We start from the raw sequence: 25,459 nt of genomic DNA, 5'->3' as shown, positions 1-25,459 counted from the left end.
TTATGGCGTTTATATTGACATATTGATATATTATGGGTATTCAATAATATGTGCTTTTATATTATTCTAACTAAGACTTTGACCAAGTTTATGTGCTTTTTTACTTTTTCTGCCCTTGCATCATTTTGCAATGGTGATGTTCTTACGAAAGTGCTTCTAATATGCTAACTAGGCAAGACATTGTTTTTGAAAGGCCAAGCTTAATGTGGTCATTCTTGACTTTTGAATCAATGCTTCTTCATGTTTTGTCTACAGGGTTCAAAAGAAAGTTGGGATGCAAATTGTTTCTACATGATTCAAACGTCTCGACACAGTTGGCCAACGATTTCGAGGAAAAAAACAGCCAAAATGAGGGTGGGAACGCCAAGCCTTGACCACTATGGGATTTATATCGACATATTGATATATTATGGGTATTTAATAATATGTGCTTTTATATTATTCTAACTAAGACATTGACCAAGTTTATGTGCTTTTTTGCTTTTTCTGGCCTCGGCATCATTTCGACCGCTACCAAACCCGGCTTGCCCTTTGTCCTGACTGCTCCACCGCAGGCTAGAAGATTATTACCTCTATCAAGCAATTAATCAATATCAGCCTTCACAAATTAGGGTTTTTTCCTCAGCGTCGTGAATAAGCCCATGAAGGACAGATCGGTTTAGCTTGGCTGCAGAGAATCGTAAACCCTAGACACCGTGATGAAGTGCTACACATGATCAATTACTGCAGGCAGTTATTCTTCGTCAAAGATTCGCATTCAACACAGGATTACGGCAGCTGGGGTTCTTGATTAATTGTATCAATAACGAGGCCTGGTTTTTTATTGAAGATGGGATCAGAGGGTGCTGCACAGAAGGTAGCCATGGATGCCGTACAATCTCTGGGACGTGGGTTTGATGTTACTGCTGATTTTCGTACCAAATTCTGCAAGCAGCGCGTGGTGGATATTGTTAATGATGGATTTGAGAGCTTAAGCTTGCCTGGGAGCATCGTTATTGATGCTCCTAGCGGGGTCAAATACGATAAAGGTGAATGCATCCGACATACCACGGATTTGATGCAGTTTCAACAGGCATGTACACATACATCCAGTATCATTGACATTAGGAAATTGAATACTATTGTATTTGGGTTTTTTCCTGATCAAGTTTCCAAAATATATTGGTCTCTTTGATTGATGGATGGAGGCTTGTAGATGCTTCCAGTGCAGGCCTATATGTATGCATATACATGTGTTTGAGTTGTTAGCTGATGCAATTTGGGCATGTGCTTGTGCTTAAATTTATGTTTGTGTGCACATAGGTATTCAAATGCAAACACACATTCATCTAAGTGTGCCTTTTTATCAATATAGGAGGCATGTCTGTAAACTGTCTGTGCGTGCATGCATGTGTAGGTGTCCATCCTAAGAGAAACTTTTGATAACAGATGTCAGAGGCATTCAACAAACAAGCATTGATAGAGGGGAAGATTCCTCTTGGTCACTTCAATGCAATGTATGATTTTACCGGATCCTGGTTTGAGGATGCAACACAAACAAGAAACCTAGCTCTTGATGGAAAGTTTATAACTTTGTACCAACTCCAATTGACAAGCTCTTTACTTTTACGTAAGGAGGTGAAGGATGCTGTTCCATCGGCATGGGAGCCTGCAGCGTTAGCAAGGTCAAGCATCATCCAACAACTCAAGCTTGTCAAATATAGAGTTTCTTTGTTTTTTGTTTTGTAGGGGTTTGGTGGGGGTAGGTGGGTGGGGAGGGGGAGTGATTTATCATATATTAGGTGTTAGGGTTTGAACTCGTCCGCCAGGGCGTGTGCGGCAGAATTTAGTTGCTGGGAGTCATTGGGATGTATCCCTTGTGGTGCTAGTCTTGTTCTGACATGATGGTGTTGCCCTGCATTTTGCGTGCTTTTCTCTGCCTTTTTTTAAAGGAGGAAGGGATATGAATGTACATTTCACCTCCATATTCAAAAGAAACAGCCGTTGTGTATTGGGAATTTGGCAGCATGTCTAAGGAAAGGCTATGAATGTCATACAAGGTGTAACATGAGCTTATCAAACATCTTCCACTCCTTAAGATTTGGAGGAGGATAATATAAATATAAATACATACATACATACATACATGTATATATATATATATATATATATATATATATATATAGAGAGAGAGAGAGAGAGAGAGAGAGAGAGAGAGAGATTGTCTAGAGACCCAATCATGTACATGTATATATATATATATATATATATATATATATATAGAGAGAGAGAGAGAGAGAGAGAGAGAGAGAGAGAGAGAGAGAGAGAGAGATTGTCTAGAGACCCAATGGGCCCATGAGACCATGGCATATCTCATCATGGAATAGAAAATAAAATAGACCAAAACAAAACTATCTCACTAGAGAGAGAGTAATATTAATGTCTACAAAAGATTCCAAGGGTCTATGAGACCATAAATGCTGCCCCTCCACCCTAGGGGGACGAATGTGGTTGTTGGGAGTCATTGGGATATCTTGAGATGTATTCCTTGTGGTGCTAGTCTTGTTCTGACATGATGGTGTTACCCTGCATTTTGCGTGCTTTGCTTTGCGTTTTTTTAGGAGGGAAGGGGCATGAGTGTTCTGTATGGTCCACTTGCATATTTAAAAGGAAATAGCCATTTGTGTATTGGAAATATGGCAACATGTCTAAGAAAGCCTATGAATGTCATACAAGGTGTAACATTAGCATATCAACATTTTCCGCCCCATAAGATTTGGAGGAGGAGCCAATGAGGTGATAGTCCAAGTGGTGAAGGTGTTTGCCTAGGACAAGGAGGTCTTGGGTTCAATACCCCACAAGGTGCTTCCTCAGCGGCATCGCCTAAGGTGTTTTCGAAGATTGATCCAAAAAGTGGTATCATCAGGTACGAATAATGGATGGGGACATCCCCAAAACCGCATTATTGTGACCACTATGAGTTCGTGGTCATGCCCTTTAGTCTGATAAACACCCTAGCTATAGTTAGCCGCATGATGATGTGTATGTTTTGGGGCTTGATTGGCAAGTGTGTCTTCATCTTCTTGGATGACATACTGATTTTTTCAGCTACGGAACAACAACATGACATTGACGTAGAAATCAACAAGCTGTATGTCAATGAAAAAAAATGGATTTTTATCTATATGAGGTTCATTACCTTGGATATATAATCAGTGCCGAAGGCATTTGATTAGATCCCGCAAAGGTGGTGGAAATCTTAAATTGGGAGATCTAGGAAACTGCTTATGATATTCGGTCAGTTGTGGGTATTTGCTAGGCATATTCCACTCAAATTGACAAGTTTGTTGATGTCTCGGCAGCTCTCACTGATCTGCTAAAAGGTGTCAAGACTTGGAGGCAACATATTCACATTATCCCTCATGGATTACATGCTTTCAAGGACCTTAAGGTTGCATTATTTGATCCTCCCATAGGTACCGTTTTTTCACCGCTCGTAGGTGATGCTGCCGAGGGAGCAGCTAGTGGGGATTTGAACCCAAGACCTCCCAGTCCGAAGACAAACACTTCACCACTTGAGCTACCACCTCATTGGCGCTGTATCTAGTACTAATCTTTAGGATTAGTGGTCTATAATCTTCTGTCATGGGGACCAACTCAATGCGATGATCCTTAGGATGAGAGGGTGGGAGCTGTGGTGGGAGATCATCCTTCAACATGATGTCTTTGAACTTTGGAAGGAGACCTGCCAACTCTTTTGCTAGTTGAACGGCATACTATTGGGCGTGGACATAAAGCAATGCACACTCAGCTCCTTTTTTGAGAGCTCTTTGGGCCTGTACATGTGAAATGAGAGGGATTCGTTGCATGCTCCTATCCCCGCAGAGTATGACGGGCCCGGGTAAACTGTCAACAATGAAAACTTTGGGGACCTTGCTCCATAATCTGCTTTTTAGGTTGTTCCTTTTATCTGCTACTTCTTTTGCTTGTTGTAGCTGTAGCCTGAGTAACCTATTTTGTTCCATTAGGTCTTGAAAGAGTATAGTTGTGCTTTGTGGAAGCATTTCTTCCTTTCTTGTGTCTTCAGGGACACTTTCTTCTATAGTGGTGTCTGGCTAGATCATGTAACGCACAACAAGACCTTCTTTATACCTTTATGAAGTGAGCATGAAGCAATCTTTATACACAGAAGGTAGAGCTGGAGAGAGAGAGAGCAGAGACACCACTAGATTGGTTCCCAATTTACCCACTGAAGGGTCCCCCCTTGCAAGTAGAAGTATTTGCTTCTATGGCTTTGGAGAACTGTTACAATGCAGAGAACTTATTGAGACTTGACTGACAAAGACTACCAAACAAAAGGACATTGTAGACCAGATGTCTACTAAATGATTAAGTGTTATGAAGCCACTTCGGATAGCCTTATGCACAACCAGATCTGCTAAGGGAGATGCACTACTGAAGGCTGATTGCTGAAGCAAACTTCGGGGCTGCCTTGGACCGAAGCACTAGGTGCTTGGCTGTAAGCCCAGCGGGGCGTACCGTGACAAACTCAACCACATGTCCAAGAGATAAAGATATAGAGAGAGAGGGGGGAGAGAGAGGAGAATAGGGATCATGCATAGTACACCACATTGAGCAGGGAACAGGTCCCGCTCCCTTTTTGGAATTTATTCAGGAACAATCCACGAGCACATTGGCTAGGATCAATACAATCAATGAATACAAAACAAACAGATATGCCGATGTAGGATATCCAAGTCGATGTCAATGTCGATGTTGAGGCACATGATGTCTAATGCCGAGCACACCATGGGGATGACCCATAAGTATCTCTCACCGGGCTAGTACCAGATCCAATATCCAAATCCAATGAATCCAAATCCAAGTCCAAGTTCGTATCCAAATTCTAGTTCCAGATCCAAATCTAGATCCAAGTTCAAAATCCAAGCTCCATGTCCAAGCTCTATGTTCCATGTCACCTGATGCTCCTAAATTCTGGTTCTAACTGTCTTTTTCTGGCTGCCACTTCTTGATAATCTGTGAGAATGTCCATGGCATATTCATGCACATGACATCTATGGAATTCTCATTGGTGGTTACTTCCACTATTTTAGAGTCTATTTTGGTTCAGACTTCAACCTGGTATCCTTGATTATCTTCTGGTGCCAGAGGTTACTTCATTTTCTCCTTCTCCAGAGGAGGATTCATCGTTTGAAGATCATCTTTCTCCTATTGTTGGAGAATCTTTACCCAGATAGTATTTTCATCTAGCGTACCTTTGGTGGATTTTGGAGTTGCTACCTCTGCGGTTTCTCCGGTGACTGCTCTATTGGTGGTTGTTCCTAGCTCTTCTCCAGGCATTTTGGTGTCACCGACTCCTACTTCACTAGTACCTATAGTTGTTTCTTTTTCTTCTTTAGAGGAGGAGTCTACTACGGTACCGATTCTTGTTGCAGATACAGAGGAGGTACCATTTTCCTTGGTGCTATCAGTGGTTCCCTTTCTTGAGAACAACTTCTTCTGGATTGATCTCGGTGCTGCTTCTACATCACCTGCTTTGGATGTGTCCATTACTGCAACCTGTACCGTGGTGTTCTTCTTCGTCTAGTGATCGTCGATCCTTTTCAGTCTTATATGCTTTAAAGGACATTGATCAACCAAAGGATCCCTCGGACCGAACTTCGGCTACTTTGGAGTTCTTTCTTCAACGTGTTGGTATTGGACGGACCCTCTAGCGTTGAAGAGGAGGTGTTGGAATATATCATCTCTAGATGGCCTACATCATCATTTTCATGCTTGTACTGGCCATATGAGGCCCCGCATATGCATATTTATTTAGGCATTTTTCCCATTTTTATGCTTTTTATAGCATTTTTATGCTATTATGGACCTTTCGGCCTACTACAACTGGCCAACCAGCTCTCGTGAGGAGTATATAAGGGCTATCCCCCTTTCCCCTCATTTCATCTCATTTCTCTGCATCCTCTTTGAGGTCATTAGCAGTTGCTTCTGCATCTTACCATTGCACAGCACCTACGGGCTTCTCTCGTTCTCAATTTTCAGCAATAAACATCAGTTTCCAGCAGTTACAGGTTTTGTACCTGGGCCTACACCTGTGTTTTCTATTTGCTTCACTTTCTTTCAAGTTCTGCCCAGCGTTTGGTCACTTTGTTCTTGCGTTTGGCGGTCAGTCAATCAGTTTGTCCGCTTAGTCTTGTGGACACAATTCAGCCTGTATTCAGTTCTCAGAAGAAGAAATATAGCGAATACTCTTGCTTGCAGGGGGCATAGTTGCAATGAAACGCGTTTCATTCAGTTTGAATGAAATGAAATGTTTCATACGAATGAAATGCGTTTCATTCATGTCCACTTGGGAATTGTATGATTTAAAATTTTTTTAACCCAGATTCTTTAGTTTTAACTTGTAAACATGTTTTAATGTGTAAATGATGCATGTTTAATATTGTTTTGCAAGGAAGGCAACATATTTTTTACATATTATAAACTTCAATATAAATTTTCGGGCCTGTACCCCCTCCCTTTGTATGAAATGTTTTTGAAACGTTTGGGATTTGAAAGAAACGTTTCTGAAACATGTTTCATGAAACGCCTAGCAACTATGAGAGGGGAGGGGGGGGGGTGTGCTTTAGTGGGTAATTTGGGACCCCATGTGGTGTTGTCTCGACTACATCTTTTAGATTCATGTATACTGTTTAAAGGATGGCTAAAGACTCACTAAACTCAGGTATAGTTACTAGGAGTTTCAGAAACGCGTGATTTGAAATTGGTTTCAGGAACGTTTCAAAAGTTTCATATTTTTTTGAAATGACAAAAAAAAGTTTCAAACGAAAATGCAAAAATATATGTATATATTTTAAATATAGAATGTACAAAAGTACCAGAAATAAGTGTTTAGGCCTTAGCCTATTTTAGCAAGTAGAAACTTGAAAAACATGACTCATGAGAAAACACATTGGATTCATTATTATTCAATGTAAACAGTAATTCAATGCTAGAAAACAACACCCATATTCATCTCTCTAGAATCCACATTTCATACATGTGTTAAGTGAAGTACCAGCCAAGAGTCTGGTACTTCACTTAACACAAAGACAAAAAACATGATGGCTCCCAAGAGTCATGACAATCACACAATGTCCCACCAAATCCAAAAAAGTACATAGATAAATGATAAATGACTCAAGGCTCATCCTCTTGTCTATCATCTTCATCATCCTCTCCATCACGCTCATGCTCACTCTCACTACCATTGCCTGAGTCGTCCTCAAATGCCTCATCCTCATGATCTGCTAGTGAGGCAATCCTATTTATATGAGTGCTAGGTGCTAGTCGGTTGGCTGAAGGGCTGGCCGACTGTAGCTATTTTATTCTCCACGACTGATGCAGGCTAAATAAATGATATTACATGTTGGAAATTATAGAAAAAATGCCAGATAAATCCTCATAAATATTCTAAGGCTACCAGATGCTATTTTAAGGCTTCTGCAATGAACTATATGCAATGGATGAATGATATGCAATATGCAGAGTGCTTTCTAATGCAAACCCTAAGGTTTCTCTACTGACTCAAGTGGGTTAAGAGACTTGGATTGACTGACTGACTGTCTAAGGCTGAGAATGACCTACGTAGCTCGTGCCTGACTTATCCTGTGGATTGAGGATTACAATGGGGTCACGGCGTACGACAAATATTATCCTAAAAGGTACTAATACTGTACAATGTTGCACTGATGATGATGAGCCAGTTTGTCACCATGCACTACAGTGCAGAGTGCATGTGACATTTCCTCTTGCTTAGCTTGGCGGCAGGTTCATGGCTTCCAAGTAGTCTGCCAACAACTGGGGGTACTCTTGAAAGAACTCCTCGTCTAGCCAAACGGCTTCGTGGGCACCTCGATCTTGGAACTTCGTATAGAACTGACGTATCTGTCGACCGAAACCATGCTTCCAACGATGAAGAAGAATCTGCTTAGGTTGGATGACTTCGGCTTCGTCTACCATGTCTAGCTGGTGTTCATCTGAAACATCAAAAACTTCTGGTCCAACATATGGCTGGATGACTTCGGCTTCGTCTACCATGTCTAGCTGCTGTTCATCTGAAACATCAAAAACTTCTAGTCCAACATATGGTTTTAGCCAAGAAACATGGAAAACATCATGCATCGTCCAATTGTTAGGCAATTTTAACTTCATGGAGACATCACTTATCTTTTTAACTATTGGGAAAGGTTCAAAACTACGGAATGAAAGCTTGGGACAACGTTTGTCCACTTGTTAATCTTTGTTTCATGATGCGCAGATAGACCCAATCCCCTTCCTTGAAGTGGACATCTCGTCTAGACTTATTTGCCTGTCTGCTATAAGCTTCCTGTGCTTTGGTCAAGCGGTCCTTGACTGACTCAATGATTTCGGAAAATGCTTCCGTGGTTTTATTAGCCTCTAGAGATGGAGACACCAATCTCGTCAAAAGAGAAGAGAAACGGCGACCAAAGGCTGCTTCATATGGAGTCCGTCCGACACTGGATGAATGAGTATCATTCAAGATAGCTTGGGCCAATGGAAGATAATGTTCCCATTTGGACTGCTGGTCATGACAATATGACTTGAGAACAGGCCAACTGGTTATAAATTTCTGTCTGGCCGTCTGTTTGTGGATGGAATGCACTAGACAACTGTAACTTAGTTCCAAAGTTTTCGAATAATGCCCTCCAGAAATGCGAGTTAAACTTGGAATCTCTGTCTGATGTAATGGTGCTAGGCAACTACAAATTGGGTAACCAATATTTGAGAAAAAGACGGGCTACGTCCTCGGCTGTTGTAAGCCCAACGGGGCGTGTAGTGACAGACTAAACCACATATCCAAGAGATAAAATTATAAAGAGAGAGAGGGGAGAGAGAAAAGGGAATGGGGATCTTGCATAATACACCACATTGAGCGGGGAACAGGCCCTGCCTCCTTTCAGGAATTTATTCAGGAACAATCCACGAGCACACTGGCTAGGATCAATACAATCAATGAATACAAAACAAACAAATATGCCGATGTAGAATATCCAAGTCGATGTCGATGTCGACATACAAGATCTCTCATGTCGAGCACAACATGGGGATGACCCAGAAGTATCTCTCACCGGGCTAGCACCAAATCCAAATATCCAAATCCAATGAATCCAACTCCAATGAATCCAAATCCAATGAATCCAAATCCAAGTCCAAGTCGAATTCCAAGTCCAAGTCCAAGTCCAAGTCTAGATCCAAGTCCAAGTCCGAATCCAAGTCCAAGATCCATGTTCATGTCCAAGCTTCATGCCCAACCTATATGTCCAAGTTTCATGTTTATGTCCAAGCTTCATGTTCCATGTCCAAGCTCTATGTCCAAGTTCTCCATGTCTAAGCTATATGTCCAAGTGCAAGAAACACTCGCTCATCCCATGAGTAATCTCCACAACTCCTATAGTCTTGTCCATGAAGAAAACCATGGAAAAGCTCTTACTCGCAAGAAAACTGATATAAAACCTGTTTTAATGGTTTTTGGGCAATAAAAACATCTAAAAAGCAATTTTTAGGGTTTTTGGCAGTGGGTTTCTTAAATTTCTGTCCGTACATGTCCTTACAGCTCCGTGCATGCATCCGTATCACCCATGCATATGCCCATACAAGTCTAGGGCTAATTGTACATCTGAAAAGCAACTTGGAGAAGGTGTTGATGGCGAAGAAGAAGCTGACACCTGTGGTCTGGTCTGTATGAAGACTAGACCAATGCTGCCACTAAGTGAGTGCCTCACCTGTAAGGTGGGGAGCCGCTACGTGGACTCTATCCTGAGGATCTGTGATCCTAGCTAATGGAAAATGAACAGTAAATTGATGAATAAATTGATTAACTGCTAAAAATGATCACACTTACCATCATACTTACTAAAATTTGGTTAACTTCGAATGACGGTAGTCGATGTTGCGGACTGCTGGCTGGTGGCACCTAAGGCTAGGGAAGCTGAAGAGAGGTGCTGGTATCTAAGATGCATGGCCTCCTTTTCCCTTTGGTGCTCGAGTAACATACGTTCTCGATCGAGCTCTCGTTGGTGCTCCCGAGCGGTGAGTTCAGCTTGACGCCGGTCTTCTTTGATCCTGCGTTGGGCTTCCTCATAGTCCCGTCTATCTGCTTTTTCTTGTTGTTTTCTTGCTTTTGTTTCTGCTTTTTCTTCTCTCTGTCTGGCCTCGTCTTCTCTTCTTTGTTGTTCCATCTGAAAGAAGAGGGAGATGTAGTCAGGGGTTGCTGGAGGCGGAGGAGGACGTGCTGTTGTTGCCTCCAAGAGTTGGAGACGCTCCATGAGAAGTTGGTTCTGAGCTCTAAGTAGAGCTATGGTGTCTGTTGTAGTCGGAAGAGCAAGGTCTCCTTCAGGGGAGACTTCTTCTGTATCCTGAGTTTCGCGAGTTTAGCAATCCACTCTAAGACTTCAAACTTTAAGAGATTTGAGAGAGAGAGAGAGAGAGATGAAAATTGTCCACCGTATGTAGGGTTGTTACGAGATGTGTACGGATCTTCCATTTTTTTTCCGCCTATTTCGTTGTTTTCGTCGAGTCGTCGACTGTGCCGTTTTTGCCGAATCGCCCGTTTGGGATAGTCGGCCGTTTATGCCCATTTGGGAAAGCTGGCCGAATCTGGAATCTGCCTGTTTATACCCATTTGGGTAGTCTTGGTTTGTCACTGCGCCCGGTTGGCCTCTCGCTCTTGTGCAGGGACTGGGCTATTTGATACAGCCGACAGGGCCAGCCGCCACAGGCTGCAAGCAGCAGCACTCTCAGTCTCTCTCTCCCCCTCTCGAATCTCTCATACCCAACACACTCTCACTCTCTCCCCCTCAAGGCAGCCCCCCTCTCTCTCACTCTCTCCCCCTCCAGGGATTTGGACCACTGGCTAGAGTCATGGACTATTGTGATCAGAGATGCTTGGGTTTTTATCTCCTGGAGATCCGCAGGCTTAGAGAGTCCATTTATCAGGAGCAGACGCCCGACTGGCAAGGAGTCCACACAGAGACAGATTACTGACTTCTTTAGAGGGACTACCCGGGAGGACACACAGTCGACAGCCGAGCAGTGGGCACCCCGTGGGACTCTAGTTGAGAGAGCTATCGAGTTGGGCAGATCTAGACGCCCGAGGGTTCACGGATCCTCACATCGGAGACGGTGCCTACACCAGAGGATTCAGAGCATCATTGCGAGGCATCGGGCTCGTCCGACCAGGCATCTCACTATGGCAGATATCCAGGCCATCCGGCAGAGACCCATGCTAGAGCTCCTAGGATGATTACCACTCCAGCCATATATTGTTGTACTCACTGTCACTTTTGTACTCCCCCATATTCATGTATTCATGTATCCATGTACTCATGTACCCCATATCCATGTACTCATGTACCCCATTTCGACTAGTAGCATTAGCTTCCCACTCTCCCTAGTTACTGCTTCCGGATGCTCCCTACTGATGTATTGTAGGGCTAGATACTTACCTTCTGTTCTTTCTTTTCTTTTCCAGATAGTGTATTAGATGTCACATGCTTGTAACTTTGGTCTCATAGGTCACTTTGGCCTTTTGAAGACGTTAATATAACATTTCATTTCATTTCATTTCTCACACACACACACACACACACACACACACACACAAACACCCTCTCACCCTCTCACTGTCACACCCCCTATCTCTTCCTCCCTTAAGGCCTCTCTCTCTCTCTCCCTCTCCCTCTCTCACACACACACTCTCTTTCGCCCTCAAGGCCTCTCTCTAGAGTCTAGACACACACACTCTCTCTCTCTCTCTCTCTCATACACACACACATTCTCTCCCTCAATCAATCCATCATGCCTAAGCCGGCCAATCCTGCATGGGATCGTTTCACCGTAGTGCTTGGACTCTCCACCGCCGGTTCGAGAGGGAAGCATTGGAAATGCCGGTATTGCGGCTTCGAAGGGAATAGCACCATCACCCGAGTGCTTCGTCACATGGCAAAGTTGGGAGGAGGTGGAATCTCTGGATGTCAATCCATTCCACAAGCCATTGCCGATGAGGTGATTAGGGAGAACTCTCATTTGCAAGCGGATAACACAAGGTCAAGCCCGCCTCTTCGACAACAAGAGCTCGAGGAAGAGACACTCATGCCCTCTTCGGCATCCGGAAGCGCGAGTGTCAATATTGGAGAAGGATCAGGGTCAAGCTCCCAATCAAAGCGACCACGACATCCCTTTGATGATGTCGGTGCTAGAGGGCTTGTACAATCCACTCAAAACACGAAGGCCTTTGTAAAAGAGCGGCAATGAGTGGCGGAGATCGAAATTGCACGCGTTGTCATTGAGTGCAATCTCTCTTTTCATGTTCTTCAAACCCCGCAATGAAAGAGGATGGTCAAGGCCATTGCTGTCGTCAGTCCATGCGATGGATGGACGGGAGTGAGCTGCGCTGACATGAGGACGAAGAAGCTCACCAAGGAGAAGGAGAGGATTGGTAGATCACTTGAGCCTATTCGTTTGGCATGGGCCAAGTATGGATGTAGCATCCTCTCCGATGGATGGAGTGATAGGAAGAGGAGAAGCATCATCTACATCCTCGTGTCTTGCCCTCTTGGCACGTATTTCCGACGGGCGGTGGATGTCGGGAAAGCCGGTAGAAAGACAAGTGGGAGTTTCATGTTCCAACACATCTACCAAGCAATCATCGAGGTAAATTATTCATTGTACATACTATAAGTCTACATATTCATGTAACATAGTACATGTCACATAGTACTAATTACATGAGCACTTTGGGTTGTAGGTTGGCCATGCAAATGTGGTGCAAGTCATCACCGACAATGCATCCAATTGCCGTGCAATGGGTCGCATGGTGGAGAAGGAGTTCCCGACAATTGTTTGGACTCCATGCACATCCCATTGCATTGACTTGCTCATGGAAAATATCGGCAAGTTGGCTTGGGTGAAGGACATTTTGGCCCAAGCAACCACCATTGTGACCTTCTTCACTAAGAAGGTGAAACCCTTGGCCATCTTCTGTGTTCATTCGTGATTGGAGCTCGTGAAGCCCTCCAAAACAAGGTTTGCCTACATGTGGATTGCCATTCGTAGCGAGCTTCAACGCACGGTGGTGTCCCAAGAGTGGGAAGAATGGGATGATCATCTAAGCCCCGAGGCTTATGCGGTGCAACGCAAGTGCTTGGATCCTTCCTTTTGGGATGATGCACGGGCCGTCGTAGTTGCGATGGCTCCATTGTACGAAGTACTTTGCACGTCGGTCATGGAGGGATCCACTTTGGGCCTTCTCACACACTTTATGAGAAATGCAATTGAGGAGCTCCAAGCTTGCACGACACTGGTATTTCAGCATTTGGAATGTTTAAAATGATAAGGAGTAAGTTTTATAAAAGTGGGGAGCTGAAAAGCCCACTTAATTCATAATTCAATGCTCCTTTTTGTAAAAATGGCTTATTCTAGATTAGAGTAGGGTTTATTGTTTTAACTTAGAGTAGGCCTTGTTTAGTCTTTTCTTTCTTGCTCTAGCTTAATATAGACTTAGTTTGGTTCTTTCTTATGTTTTGTAATTGTTTGTTGTTATACCTTACAACAGACTTTGAGTGCTAGTCTCTATCATGGCTGAGTATGCCCATCGCCTCTGGAGAGTGATAGAAACTCAGTTCGTTGGTTTTATAAAGCATGTTCTTTTGGACTAACCTTATACAAACCTGCACCTACTCTTGGGCACTGATGACGTGAGTAGGGATGTCATAGCTTATTGTCCACGCTATGCATGATAGAGTTAATGAACCTACACTTCATGTTTGGATAGACATTGGAGTTAATGGTTGCACTTTTGAGTCGAAGTCTTTTTTAAAGTTTAGCTTAATGTTTAGTTCTAGCTCTTAGGTTGAAGCCATGTTGACACTTCACAAAGGAGGCCTGGGCCGTTCGTAGTGCGACGGGGCTCAACTGCATGACTTGATTCAATGCCACAGGTGAATCAAACTCCACCTGGTAGTATCCACATCCAAGAGGAATATCAGTAATCTTGTCACATGCACGCCTGTGCCATGGCATAAACCTTAGCATGACATCAGTAATCCCTGATTAAAGTATCACTTAAAGACATCATCAGTGTCATCAGCATAGGCAGCATCATCTTCATCAGCATTATCCTCATCATCATTATCATCAGCATGGTCATCAGCATTGACATCTTCAGCAGCCCATTAAGGAGGTATGTCGGCTGGCCGCAGAGCTCCATACAGCAGGCGGCAGCATGAGTTGAAGGCCAGAATCAGGTTGGACATCCATTGAAGCACGGCATTTAAATGAAGATTTTAAAGAATATTTGTCCAGTGCCCCTGGTCGACAGCACCATAGCTGGCCGACCAGCACTCCTGGAGTATATATAAGCATCTCACACAATTCAGCAAAGTCATATTCAGTATTTCCTCATTATTCATTCATACTACATAGTACTCAGTAGGACATATGTAGAAGGGGCCAGGTCACCCCTATGGGGCTGACCATAGGCCTGAATCATGTAAAAGCATCAGTTACCTTTTTGTACTATAGTAATAAAGAAAACCTTACACCTAATCTCTCTCTTCTTCTCTCTCCTCTGTGTCTTAATCTTGTGTTAATTAGCATCAATGTTCTTAATCATGCTTAGGGCTGTGGATCAATACAGCAAGGCTTCCGCGCATGCAACAAATCTTTCCTAGCTCGCCGATGGGGCCAGCCTGCTGCAGATCCCTGAGCTGTCCACCCACCAGGCGGCTACCCAAATCTTGCAAACCAAGGTAGAGGCCTTTGGCCTCTAGCAAGGGACTGTCGATGCAAGGAGCCGATTCCTTAGGGGTCCCTTTTTTTAGATGTATATGTAGGGAAAAACTATTTGCACGGCAGATAGCTATTATTGATCTGTAAAAAGAACCCCTTAGGATCATTTATTAGGGTCCCAACTATTTACTTATGTGTAGGTGCATTTCTAGTACCATTCCAGCCTGTTTCCACCGCATTTCATTGCAGAAACCGTTGCTGGTTTCTCTTGCTGATTTCTCTTTTTCTTGTGAACCAACTAGTTCCTACAGTGCTTCAACTTGCATTGCTTTGCCTCTGTAAACTCTGTAGGCTTTGAATAAGGTTATCTCACCTCGATTTTCCCCTTCTTTTGCAACATGTCCACAGTTGATACTAGTGTGTGTAGGCACCTGTGATGCATGCACATTTATAAGAGACTAATTTGCTTTTTGGCAGGTTTATCTCCACATATGGAACACACATTGTAGTGAGAGTTAGTGTGGGAGGACGAGATGTGTTGTATTTGAAAGAGAATGCTTCCTCGATGATGTCATCAGCAGACGTGCATAAACTTCTGAAGGATTTCGGAGATCAGATGTTTGACAAGAAAGGTGGTCAGAAGGCAAGTTTTACTCAAGCCTTTCCTTTGGCCGTCTAATACTGGAAATTTTGTGATTGAGAAACTCTGTATATTACGGCTTTATACTCAGGTTAACCTTATCCAAAAGGGGCTTACACTGTTCTGCTGCAGATGCAGGATGGAAGTTATCTTAGTAGACGTAGCATTGCTCCGGATGAAACGATGCATATTAATGGCACCAAAGTTTTGTATAGCAACAAGGTATCACTCACGACCAGGAATGATTATGTGCAAAGCATTATAAACAGCCCTTACACAGTGGCTATTGTATCACGCTGCCCAGGAGGGGGCAGTGTGAGTTCACGCACACGCACACGCACACGCACACGCACGCACAAACCCGGACATTTACACATGCACACACACGCAGACACACAGATTCAACTCTTAAAAAAAAAGCCTTTTATCTGTGGCAGGATCTAACTATTATCACCAAAAAGCGTGGAGGACTCTTGTCTTCTAAAACACCAAGTGAATGGCAGGCAACAGTAATGTCTACTCCGGATGTCATTATGATGGCTTTTGTGCCAATCACTGCCTTTTTGACTGGGACTCCTGGAAGCGGATTCTTGAACCACGCTTTAAATCTCTACCTCAGATGTAAGCAGTCTACCTGAAAATTGAGTTACCTGTTTTGCTGTTAATCATACATCTGTATAAATTATGCCGTTGTGAAAAGATTTTGCTCCACTCTGTATATAACTACACCTTTCGGTTTTGCAGATAAGCCTCCGATTGATGACATCCAATGTTTTCTTGAGTTTCAAGTCCCTAGGCAGTGGGCGCCCGTGTACAGTGACTTGCCACTTGGACCTTGCCCACAGAGGGCAATCACACTACCGTCTTTGCAGTTCTGTCTGATGGGCCCTAGGCTGTATGTCAATACCGCTCAGGTTGGTGGGGTGAATCACTTCAACTGGTGCTTATTGAACGAAGTTAGGCTTTGAAATGGGGTATAGGAAGACCCCCTCCATTTTCTTGATTTTGCACTGAGCCATCGAGTTGTATTTTCACAGATCTCTGTGGGGAGGAAGCCTGTCACTGGATTACGCCTCTATCTGGAGGGCAGAAAGAACAACAAATTGGCGGTCCATCTCCAGCATCTCTCAAGTGTTCCACGAGTTTTGGAACCTTATTGGAATGCAGAGGTAGTTCATGAACAGTCAAACTGGCATGGCTCCGATAATGTAGACAGCAGTGAGTGGTTTGAGCATGTGCAGTGTAGAAGCTTCTCACACGTGTGCACGGCCCGCGTTAAGTACAATCCAGAGTGGACACGTGGCAAGCCGGGGGTTTATGTTGTCACTGGAGCCCAACTTGAAGTGAAGAGTTATGGCCTTAAGAATGTTCTGCATCTTCATCTCCAGTTTGCAAGGATTCCGGGGTGCACCATTCTCAAATCTCAGTGGTATCAGCCACGTAGTACCACTCTGTCTGAGAAGTCCAAATTCTTTTCGACGCTGAGCACTGCATTTACATCCCAAATGGTCAAGAAAACACTTAAGCCCAGTCCTCTGGTGCTCAATTCGGGTGTTTTTTTGGGCGAACCTCCCATACCTATTCAACAACCTAAGCTTCTAAAATTCGTGGACACAAGGGAGTTGACAAAGGGACCCCAAGATATGCCTGGTCATTGGTTAGTCATTGGTGCACAACTAGATGTGGATGGGGGCAAGATATCTCTGAACGCCAAGTATTCGCTTCTTAACTTCGATCTCAAATGAAATTTCAATTGGGCATTGCCTTGATCAGGCCATCAAAAAAGAATGATGCAATAGTCTCCCTACATGCGGTCATCTTGGGCTCTAGAGAAGAATACCTTTTGAGGTTGCCCTCCTCTCTTTGGCTGCACAAAGTAGGCAAGTAAAGCATAGTGGTGTCATGCTACAGTATGTACACATATATGCTCGTTTACAAGTATTTGTGAGGAGCTACCTCACCTGATTGTACACAGATATGCATATTTACAAGTATTTGTGAGAAGCTTTCCTACCCATTGGTGTAACACACATAGGGTGCATATTAATGCCTCATGCCCTTGTATCCAGGGTTTCTGTTTTAATCAATCACACAGTTTTATAGCATCTAATGGTCTTCCATTTGAAGACTTAACTCTTGACCTGAAATCACACCCCTTATTATATGATTTTTCTTAAATTTATTTACTTGTAAGAAATCTAGGGTTACTTTTGACTTGTGGACCCTCGTGTGGGTGAGTTCATCTTTTTTTCCCACACTCTGGATGTAACATCAAACATTCAAGGTGTAAGGTCTCCATGGACCATGCCCAAGGATCATTTGACCTAGAACCCAAACCCTACTGAGGTTTTATAGACCTGACAATAGAGTCCTCTATACTCACCCCCAAGCTTGAGGTTTGATTGATGCGAGCTTGCTTGGTACCGATGGCCTAGTGTCCCATACGAACCACCCACCTTGCATCTCCATGGCCATGAGGTCTTGCATGCCCCTGGTAGCCCTCCTGTCTACCACATGGATACCTCAATAACTCATAAATACTCCCAAGGTCACTTATATAGCAATAACTTGCCTATTATTGACCCTAGTTTTTTTTAAAAGCTGTCATGTTTTATTTATAAGCTTTTAGCCATTATTAGTCCTAGGCTATTTATTAAGCTCTTTAACCCATCTAGAGACCTCATCTTGCTAGCACCCTTAGTTCACGTGTGAAGCTTGTAGGTTCCCATGCCCTAACCCTAACTTGGGCTACTACACTTCCCTAGTCCTAACCCTAGACTTGTTAGGACGTAGCATACTTCCCTCCTCCTGTTCAATTCATGTCCTCGTGAATGGATAAGGAGACAAACCTATGTAAGTGAATTGCAGGGTTTGAAAATCCTTCCATAGCATCTACTGAAGTCTATTGTCTCTTATCTAGGCCAATGTAAGACACCTTTTGTAGCATCTACTCCAAGTCTATTGCCTCTTATCTAGGCCAATGTAAGACACCTTTTGTAGCATCTACTCCAAGTCTATTGCCTCTTAGCTAGGCCTTGGTAAGACTTCTTTTGTAGACCTTGCTACAAAGATCTGATTGCTTACCAACAATCCAACTCTCATCAAAGAGTTGAATCCTAAAAGGACATTTGGTCTTAAAGTGCAACAAGCTCTAACATAATAACTCTAGCAGAGATCCACAACACAAAACAACTGTAGTAACAAATGCTATCCTACATTATTTGTTGCCAGTTGGTAAACACAAGTCGACTTAATGCACAAACAAGTCCTAGTGCCATATAATATTCCAACCTTTGTCCAATCCTCATCTAAGATAGCACAGAGATTGTGTTTTCACACATAACCAATAGATATGTTTACTTTTAGGGCAAGCATAAAACTCCCCATTAATTTTTGCATATATTTCATGTCCTTGAACATCTTGGGTTACACCCCATTGAACAGGTGGAAAGTCCACACAACTCCAAAGTCTGTGAATCAAAATAACTCCGTGGAGTTCCATCCACCTTGGAGTATCAAACGGTCGAACTGTCGATTGGTCTAGACATTTGGATTACAGAGTCTTTCAATGTTTCCCTATCAAAGGAATTGGTATTTTCGAGGAGACGGTGGCTCTCATTTGGATTTGTGTGTTTTCTTCGTCACTCTAGGTCCTCCACTCCATAGAGTGGCACGATGATCTTCTCCTTCCCCTTGAGTACAACCCCAAGGACGGAATGGGACATGGAGTCAATGTTTGCCGTCATCCAAGGGCAGGCAATCAAGCTCTCTTATCATCTACATGATCTGCGCATCACCGACGTTCTTAGCTCGGATGGAGCTCGGAGGCTGAGGCCAGAGATATCAGGACGAGGAGGTTGTGTCCTTCAATTTGGAGGTGCTGCTCTTTGTGTTCCTTCATATCTCAATAGTAGTACCTCTTCTCCCTCCTACAAATACTTGCATTGCAATAGGTGGAGCCTATATTATGCTTATTCCCGAGCTCGGACAGAGTGGCATCACACGGAGGACAGGATCTGCACGCCCACGTGGCACGTCTTTGTCCTAGGATTGACTGTGATTAATCCCCGTCGAAACCCATGCCCAAGACTCTTGGAGGGTAGTTTCGATAGTTCGCTTCCCACAAAGCTTAGATATGTAGATTTCCTCATGGAACATCCAGGGTTTTGGGGAGCCTCAGTGTTTCCAGAGGCATGGCATCCTTAGAGGAGAGCTTCATAGAGCAGCAGTTGGGAAACCCCATTGATATTCTCTACCTCCAGGAGCATCATCCATCAAAGGGGTGTATCCACGTGAAAGATCCCTGTTCCCCTCCGCGCAACGAATTCAGGGGTGCTAGTAGCGGAAGTAGCACTTCTTGCGCGGGGCATGGTCCCTCACTCGGGGCCTCGCCCAACGGATATCCAGACAAGAGACTAATCCCTCGGTTCTTCCAAAACCAAACCCGAAAAAACTTCCCTCGCCCGGAAAGCATGGGTGATTCCTCTAGGATATTTTTACTCTAACGTAGTCAAGAGCCTTAACTAACTGAACTGATCTGACCGAACCCGTAAGTATCATAGTCAGATCAACGAAAAGACTTGCACTTGGATCATAGAGACCAACGCTTTTTTCTTCATTGAGAGGCACAACCGTTGATTCTTTTCCATAGAACAATTTTTATCCGAGATTTACTTTATCTATCGTACCATAACAGAATTGAGTCTCATTTTAGGGATCCATTAGTCCAGCCTAACCCCATCCAGTTCCGTGGGTTAGCCAACCGCCCAACCACTGTAGTGATGGGATCCATTTAAGAATTTGGTTAGGTTTTGTCCCGGGTACTAGGGAAAAGAGTTCCCAGGCCCCCTAGCCGGATATTCATGCAAACTTAAAACTAGTCACACCACTTACACACCCAATATGAAATTATCTTTTTCACAGATTTAACTGTCTTTAAAACGATCTTTTAATGAAACTATAGTATCATTGATCATAATCTTCCAAAATATCCGGTTGAATCCTAATTTCTAATTTTTTCTTCATCGGTGTACTTATGACATCATTGACAACCAGAACGCTCACCACCTGTCCACTCAGGGGCCTTTTCAATAGTTCTTAGCTCATAGTACCCGGTAATACATTCACTTATAAAAATCAAAATGGAATCTCCGTCGAAGATCAGCAAGATTAACCAACAGATCCATATAAAAGAGCCATGGACTCATCCGTTGAGGACCAGCAAGGTCAGTAAAGCAGATTCATGCCCGAATTCAGAAAACAACTCTTACTCCTTGTTCCAATATCTTCCACGATGTACGTCTCGGTATCTTCGGTGACTCAGAGCCCGAGCACCGTATGGTCAGCACCCTCTAGGATCCTTCGTCGCAGGTCACCTAGCGCTTCACTCATAGGCCGCTTCCTTAGTCCCTTATCCACCGTACACCAGAAGCTCCAACTTTATCAGATAGGTCTCCACGACCTCATTCACAAGACGGTCAAAATGCTTCCCCAGTATTTTTGACATAAAACAGTCATTTAAAAACAGGTCATAAATACAGTTTCTATAACGAACTCTCGTCTTTCCACATTGTTCCACATTAATCCTCATTTATTTCATATGTATTCTCATTCTCATCACATCATATTCATTCACATCACATATCACATCTATCCCAATTTACATCACATCTCTTTCATTCACATCCCGATTCACATGACATCACATCTCATTCATTCACATCCCGATTCACATCACATCACATCTATTCACGTTCATCACATTCATTTACATCACATCCATTTACATCCATCACATCACATTCATTCATATCCATCACATTCATTCATTCATATCCACCACATTTATTCTCATAACCATCCCATCACATGCATTCTATCCACATTATATCACATCGCTTCTATCCACATCATATCTCATTCATACACATCTCATCTCATTCATCCATATCCATCCAATCGTTCACATGTACGACTACTCACATCTATCCATACATTCATATCTATTACTTCACATCCACATATATTCATGTCACATCACATTCTTTCACATACACATCCACATCCATTCTTTCACATACACATCCACATCCATTCTTCACATACATCCATTCTTCACATACATATCCACATCCATTCTTCACATATACATCCACATCCATATCCATTCTTCACATACATATCCACATCCACATCCATTCTTCACATGCACATTCACATCCATTTTCATCACATACACATCCACATCCACATCTATCCATTCATTCATATCTATCTGATTTGCATCACATCTCATCACATCTATTCACATCACATTACATCCATCCATTCATTCACATCTATCTGATTCACATCGCATCTCATCACATCTATTCACATCACATCTCATGCATAAAGGAAATTTTTTATTACAAAAGTGTTATTCTCATTAAATTTTATTTTTATGCATAGAAAGATGCAAAAAGGATTTTTTTTAGTACAAAAGTGTTATTCTTACTAAATTTGATTTTTAAGTATAGAAAGATGCATAAAGGAAATTTTTTTATTATAAAAGTATTATTTTTATAAAAATTAGTTTTTATGCATAAAGAAATTCTTTTTATTTTAAAAGTGTTATTTCTATTAAATTTGATTTTATGCATAAATAGATACATAAAAAGATTTTTTTAATAAAAGAGTCCCACTGAAGTTGATTTTTATGCATAAATTGATGCATAAAGAATTTTTATATCAAAATTAGAATTCTCTTAAATTCTATGTTTAAATTCTATGAGTATTTGATAAATGAATAATTAAATACTCTAAGAGAGAAATTTCTATCATTTTATATTCACACGGATTGTAAAAAGAGAATTCAAATCTATCAAGATTGAAATATTCAGATAAATGATTAATCTATTCCTCATTGGAATTCATAACTAATTTAGAAATCAGTTAAGTGAATATTCAAAGAAAGAAATTCAGTAAAATAGTAACTGAATTATCAAACCTTTTCGAGAAAGATAGATCAAGAAAAATCTTATCCGACTCGAACCTTGAATCAGACTATGACCAAGACCAAACTCTTTTGTCAGTTTTGAGGAAAGAAGGTGTGACCAATTTAGAAAAATACACTCAAAACTCCAGCCAAATCTGAAACTAAGTTTGAGACCCTTCGAATTGATATGTGGATCAAAGTTATAGAATTCGAGGAATTCTGGTATGAAATTCAGAACTCCGATCAAGAAGTTTTGAGGATATTGATTCAAGAAATACTCCTTGTATTCAAAAGAAAATCAATCTGAAAATTTACACTTTTGTAAATTTTTTTTTGTAATAAAAAAATTTCCTTTATACATATTTCTATGCATAAAAATCAATTTTAATGAGAATAACACTTTTGTAATAAAAAAAATTTCTTTATGCATCTTTCTAAGCATAAAAATTCAATTTAATGAGAATAACACTTTTGTAATAAAAAAATTTCTTTATGCATCTTTCTATGCATAAAAATCAAATTTAATTAGAATAACACTTTTGTAATAAAAAAAATCCTTTATGCATCTTTCTATGCATAAAAATCAAATTTAATGAGAATAACACTTTTGTAATAAAAAAAATCCTTTATGTATCTTTCTATGCATAAAATTTAAATTTAATGAGAATACCACTTTTGTAATAAAAAAATTCTTTTATGCATCTTTCTATGCATAAAAATCAAATTTAATGAGAATAACACTTTTGTAATAAAAAAATTCCTTTATGCATAGAAATCAAATTTAATGAGAATAACACTTTTGTAATTAAAAAAATTCCTTTATGCATCTTTCTATGCATAAAAATCAAATTTAATGAGAATAACACTTTTGTAATGAAAAAATTCCTTTATGCATCCTTCCATGCATAGAAATCAAATTTAATGAGAATAACACTTTTGTAATAAAAAAATTTCTTTATGCATCCTTCTATGCATAAAAATCAAATTTAATTAGAATGACACTTTTGTAATAAAAAAAATTCCTCTATGCATCTTTCTATGCATAAAAATCAAATTTAATAATTAATATCAGTGATATCCATGCATATTCATAGGTGAATATGTACATGGAGTAATTAGAATATTTCTTTTAGATGCAAAAATTTAATAATTAATATCAGTGATATCCCTGCATATTCATAGGTGAATATGTACATGGAGTAATTAGAATATTTCTTTTAGATGTAAAAATGGTGGGAATTACTCTTTTGAAATAACATAAAAATAAACTTTCTTTTCCACAAAATTCTGGAAAATTTTACCATAATCTCCTTTATATGGCTGACCATTTCTCATTTTTAATATTCTTTATTTACCTTAAATTAACCCAAATTAGATTTATAGAACTCTTATCTACATAATTTTCTAAATTCAAGAGAGAACAATAAAAAGAGTTTAATTAATCATTTAGTTAATATTTCTAGAATTGAGAAAGGTTGGAATGTAAAGAGGAGAAGGGGGTGGCCTTTAAACAAGTAAGAAAATTAGCTTACATGAAGCTTGTAAGCTCTTCTTTGGCTTGAGGGATTGAGGGTTCTACTCTTGTTTGAAGCAAGAGTGGCCACCAATTCACTTTGGAGAGGATGAGGCCAAAAATAATTAAATTATTAAAAAATTCAATGTAGATGGCTTAGGACGACAGGAGCAGAGTAACAGTGCATAAACACCATTAAGCTTTTACAAAGGGGGAGGCTTCTATTTATAGGAAAAATTGAGCCTCTAATCAAGCAAACAGATTCTAGAAATTTCTAGTTCAGTTTGGTCAATTTTTGACCATTTTTGGGTCAGTTCAGCTTGCTTTTTGGATCTAGTTTTGAAATAGGAGAGAGGAGAGATGAAAATATCTCATTTCATTGATTAAAAATTGGGGGTAATGATGAGAAAAAGGCCCCTACTTCATGAGGGGAGATCCCCACACGAGGTGTCAAAATTTAATTTTTTAATTCTTTTCTTTGGTCCTTAGTCCACTCTTCATCTTATGTGAGCATTTACTCATTTTTGGGGAGTTTTTCTTTTATTCTTCAATTTATCTCCTCCCTACATTTGGATTAATCTTATTTGAACCTTAATTGGACCATAATCTATTTTTTTTTTGAAAATTTGGACCCTTAGGTTAATTTCTTTATACCCATTCTTAATTAATTCCAATTGCACATTGGAAAGTTCTTTTTGAATTTCTGTTTCAGGGAAAATTATTTTAGACACTAGGAGGATTTTTATATCCAAAAATATCTCAATTTTGAATTACCTCCCTCTAGACATTTTCTCTCTCCAAGCCAAAATAGGGTAAAATAGGATCTTTCTTTTATTTTAGAGAGGGGAATAATTATAAGATCAGAAGGGGAGGTTCTTACGCCTCCACACCTCAAAAGCTGGAGGGAAGAATCTTACACCACACGAGAAGATTCTATCGGGCTCACATTTTTTGGTCTCTCTCTTTCGGCCCCTCTGAGACGCAAGGGGAGTTTGCATTGCTATTAGCAAGTAGCTCTTACCGGTAGTAGTTGTCTAATGCATCATTTTGACACAAGTCGGGCTTAGTGGGTGACCATGTCGAGAAAGAAAACCAAGAAAATTGGCAAAGGGGATAGCCAGTTAGTTATTAAGAGTGGTTTGGAAGATGGCACGATCACACATACATCAACCTCTTTGTCAGAAGAGGAACATCTGCTACATTCAGCCACTTAAGCGAGGGAACCAATTGACACTAACCAGTTCCCTAAAAAGCTTACCGAATACCCTAATCCCATTGCGAAAAAGAAAAGGCTCTTGGCAGCCCAAGAATTGGTTAGGGACTGTCAAGCTCAGATAGAAGATGAGCCTCCAACTACATAGAGCCATGCCCTTTGGTCTTCAACATGAGACCAACCGAAGAGGCCTAGGTATATAATAGAGAGCTCCTTGACTACTCACATCTATCCATACATTCATATCTATCACTTCACATCCACATATATTCATGTCACATCACATTCTTTCACAAACACAGCCACATCCATTCTTTGCATACACAT

General features: G+C 41.3%; 2 protein-coding genes across 3 annotated transcripts; both read left to right on the top strand.

The window, feature by feature from the left end:
* The first annotated feature begins 466 nt into the window (after positions 1-466).
* Positions 467-17,535, top strand: LOC147632820 (MACPF domain-containing protein At4g24290-like). 2 transcript variants are annotated; one of them, XM_086807703.1, is made up of 7 exons: positions 467-1,072; positions 1,429-1,664; positions 15,268-15,433; positions 15,569-15,652; positions 15,868-16,051; positions 16,175-16,344; positions 16,468-17,535. In XM_086807703.1, exons 1-7 carry the CDS (start codon positions 830-832, stop codon positions 17,173-17,175), a joined length of 1,791 nt encoding a protein of 596 aa, XP_086663829.1. In that variant the 5' UTR covers positions 467-829; the 3' UTR covers positions 17,176-17,535. The 2 variants fall into 2 exon arrangements, with proteins under 2 accessions (XP_086663829.1, XP_086663828.1); XM_086807702.1 differs by having other exon boundaries at positions 15,563-15,652.
* LOC147632821 (uncharacterized) lies at positions 2,275-15,259 on the top strand. Its single transcript, XM_086807704.1, has 2 exons — positions 2,275-12,714; positions 12,809-15,259. Exons 1-2 carry the CDS (start codon positions 12,397-12,399, stop codon positions 13,055-13,057), a joined length of 567 nt encoding a protein of 188 aa, XP_086663830.1. The 5' UTR covers positions 2,275-12,396; the 3' UTR covers positions 13,058-15,259.
* Positions 17,536-25,459: the final 7,924 nt, after the last annotated feature.

This window comes from Cibotium barometz, chromosome 13, assembly GCF_041138505.1.
Source record: "Cibotium barometz isolate CiBa-2024 chromosome 13, ASM4113850v1, whole genome shotgun sequence".
NCBI lineage: Eukaryota > Viridiplantae > Streptophyta > Polypodiopsida > Cyatheales > Cibotiaceae > Cibotium > Cibotium barometz.
The sequence above is the reverse complement of the archived record's forward strand: the minus strand, read 5'-3'. Positions and strand labels throughout refer to the sequence as shown.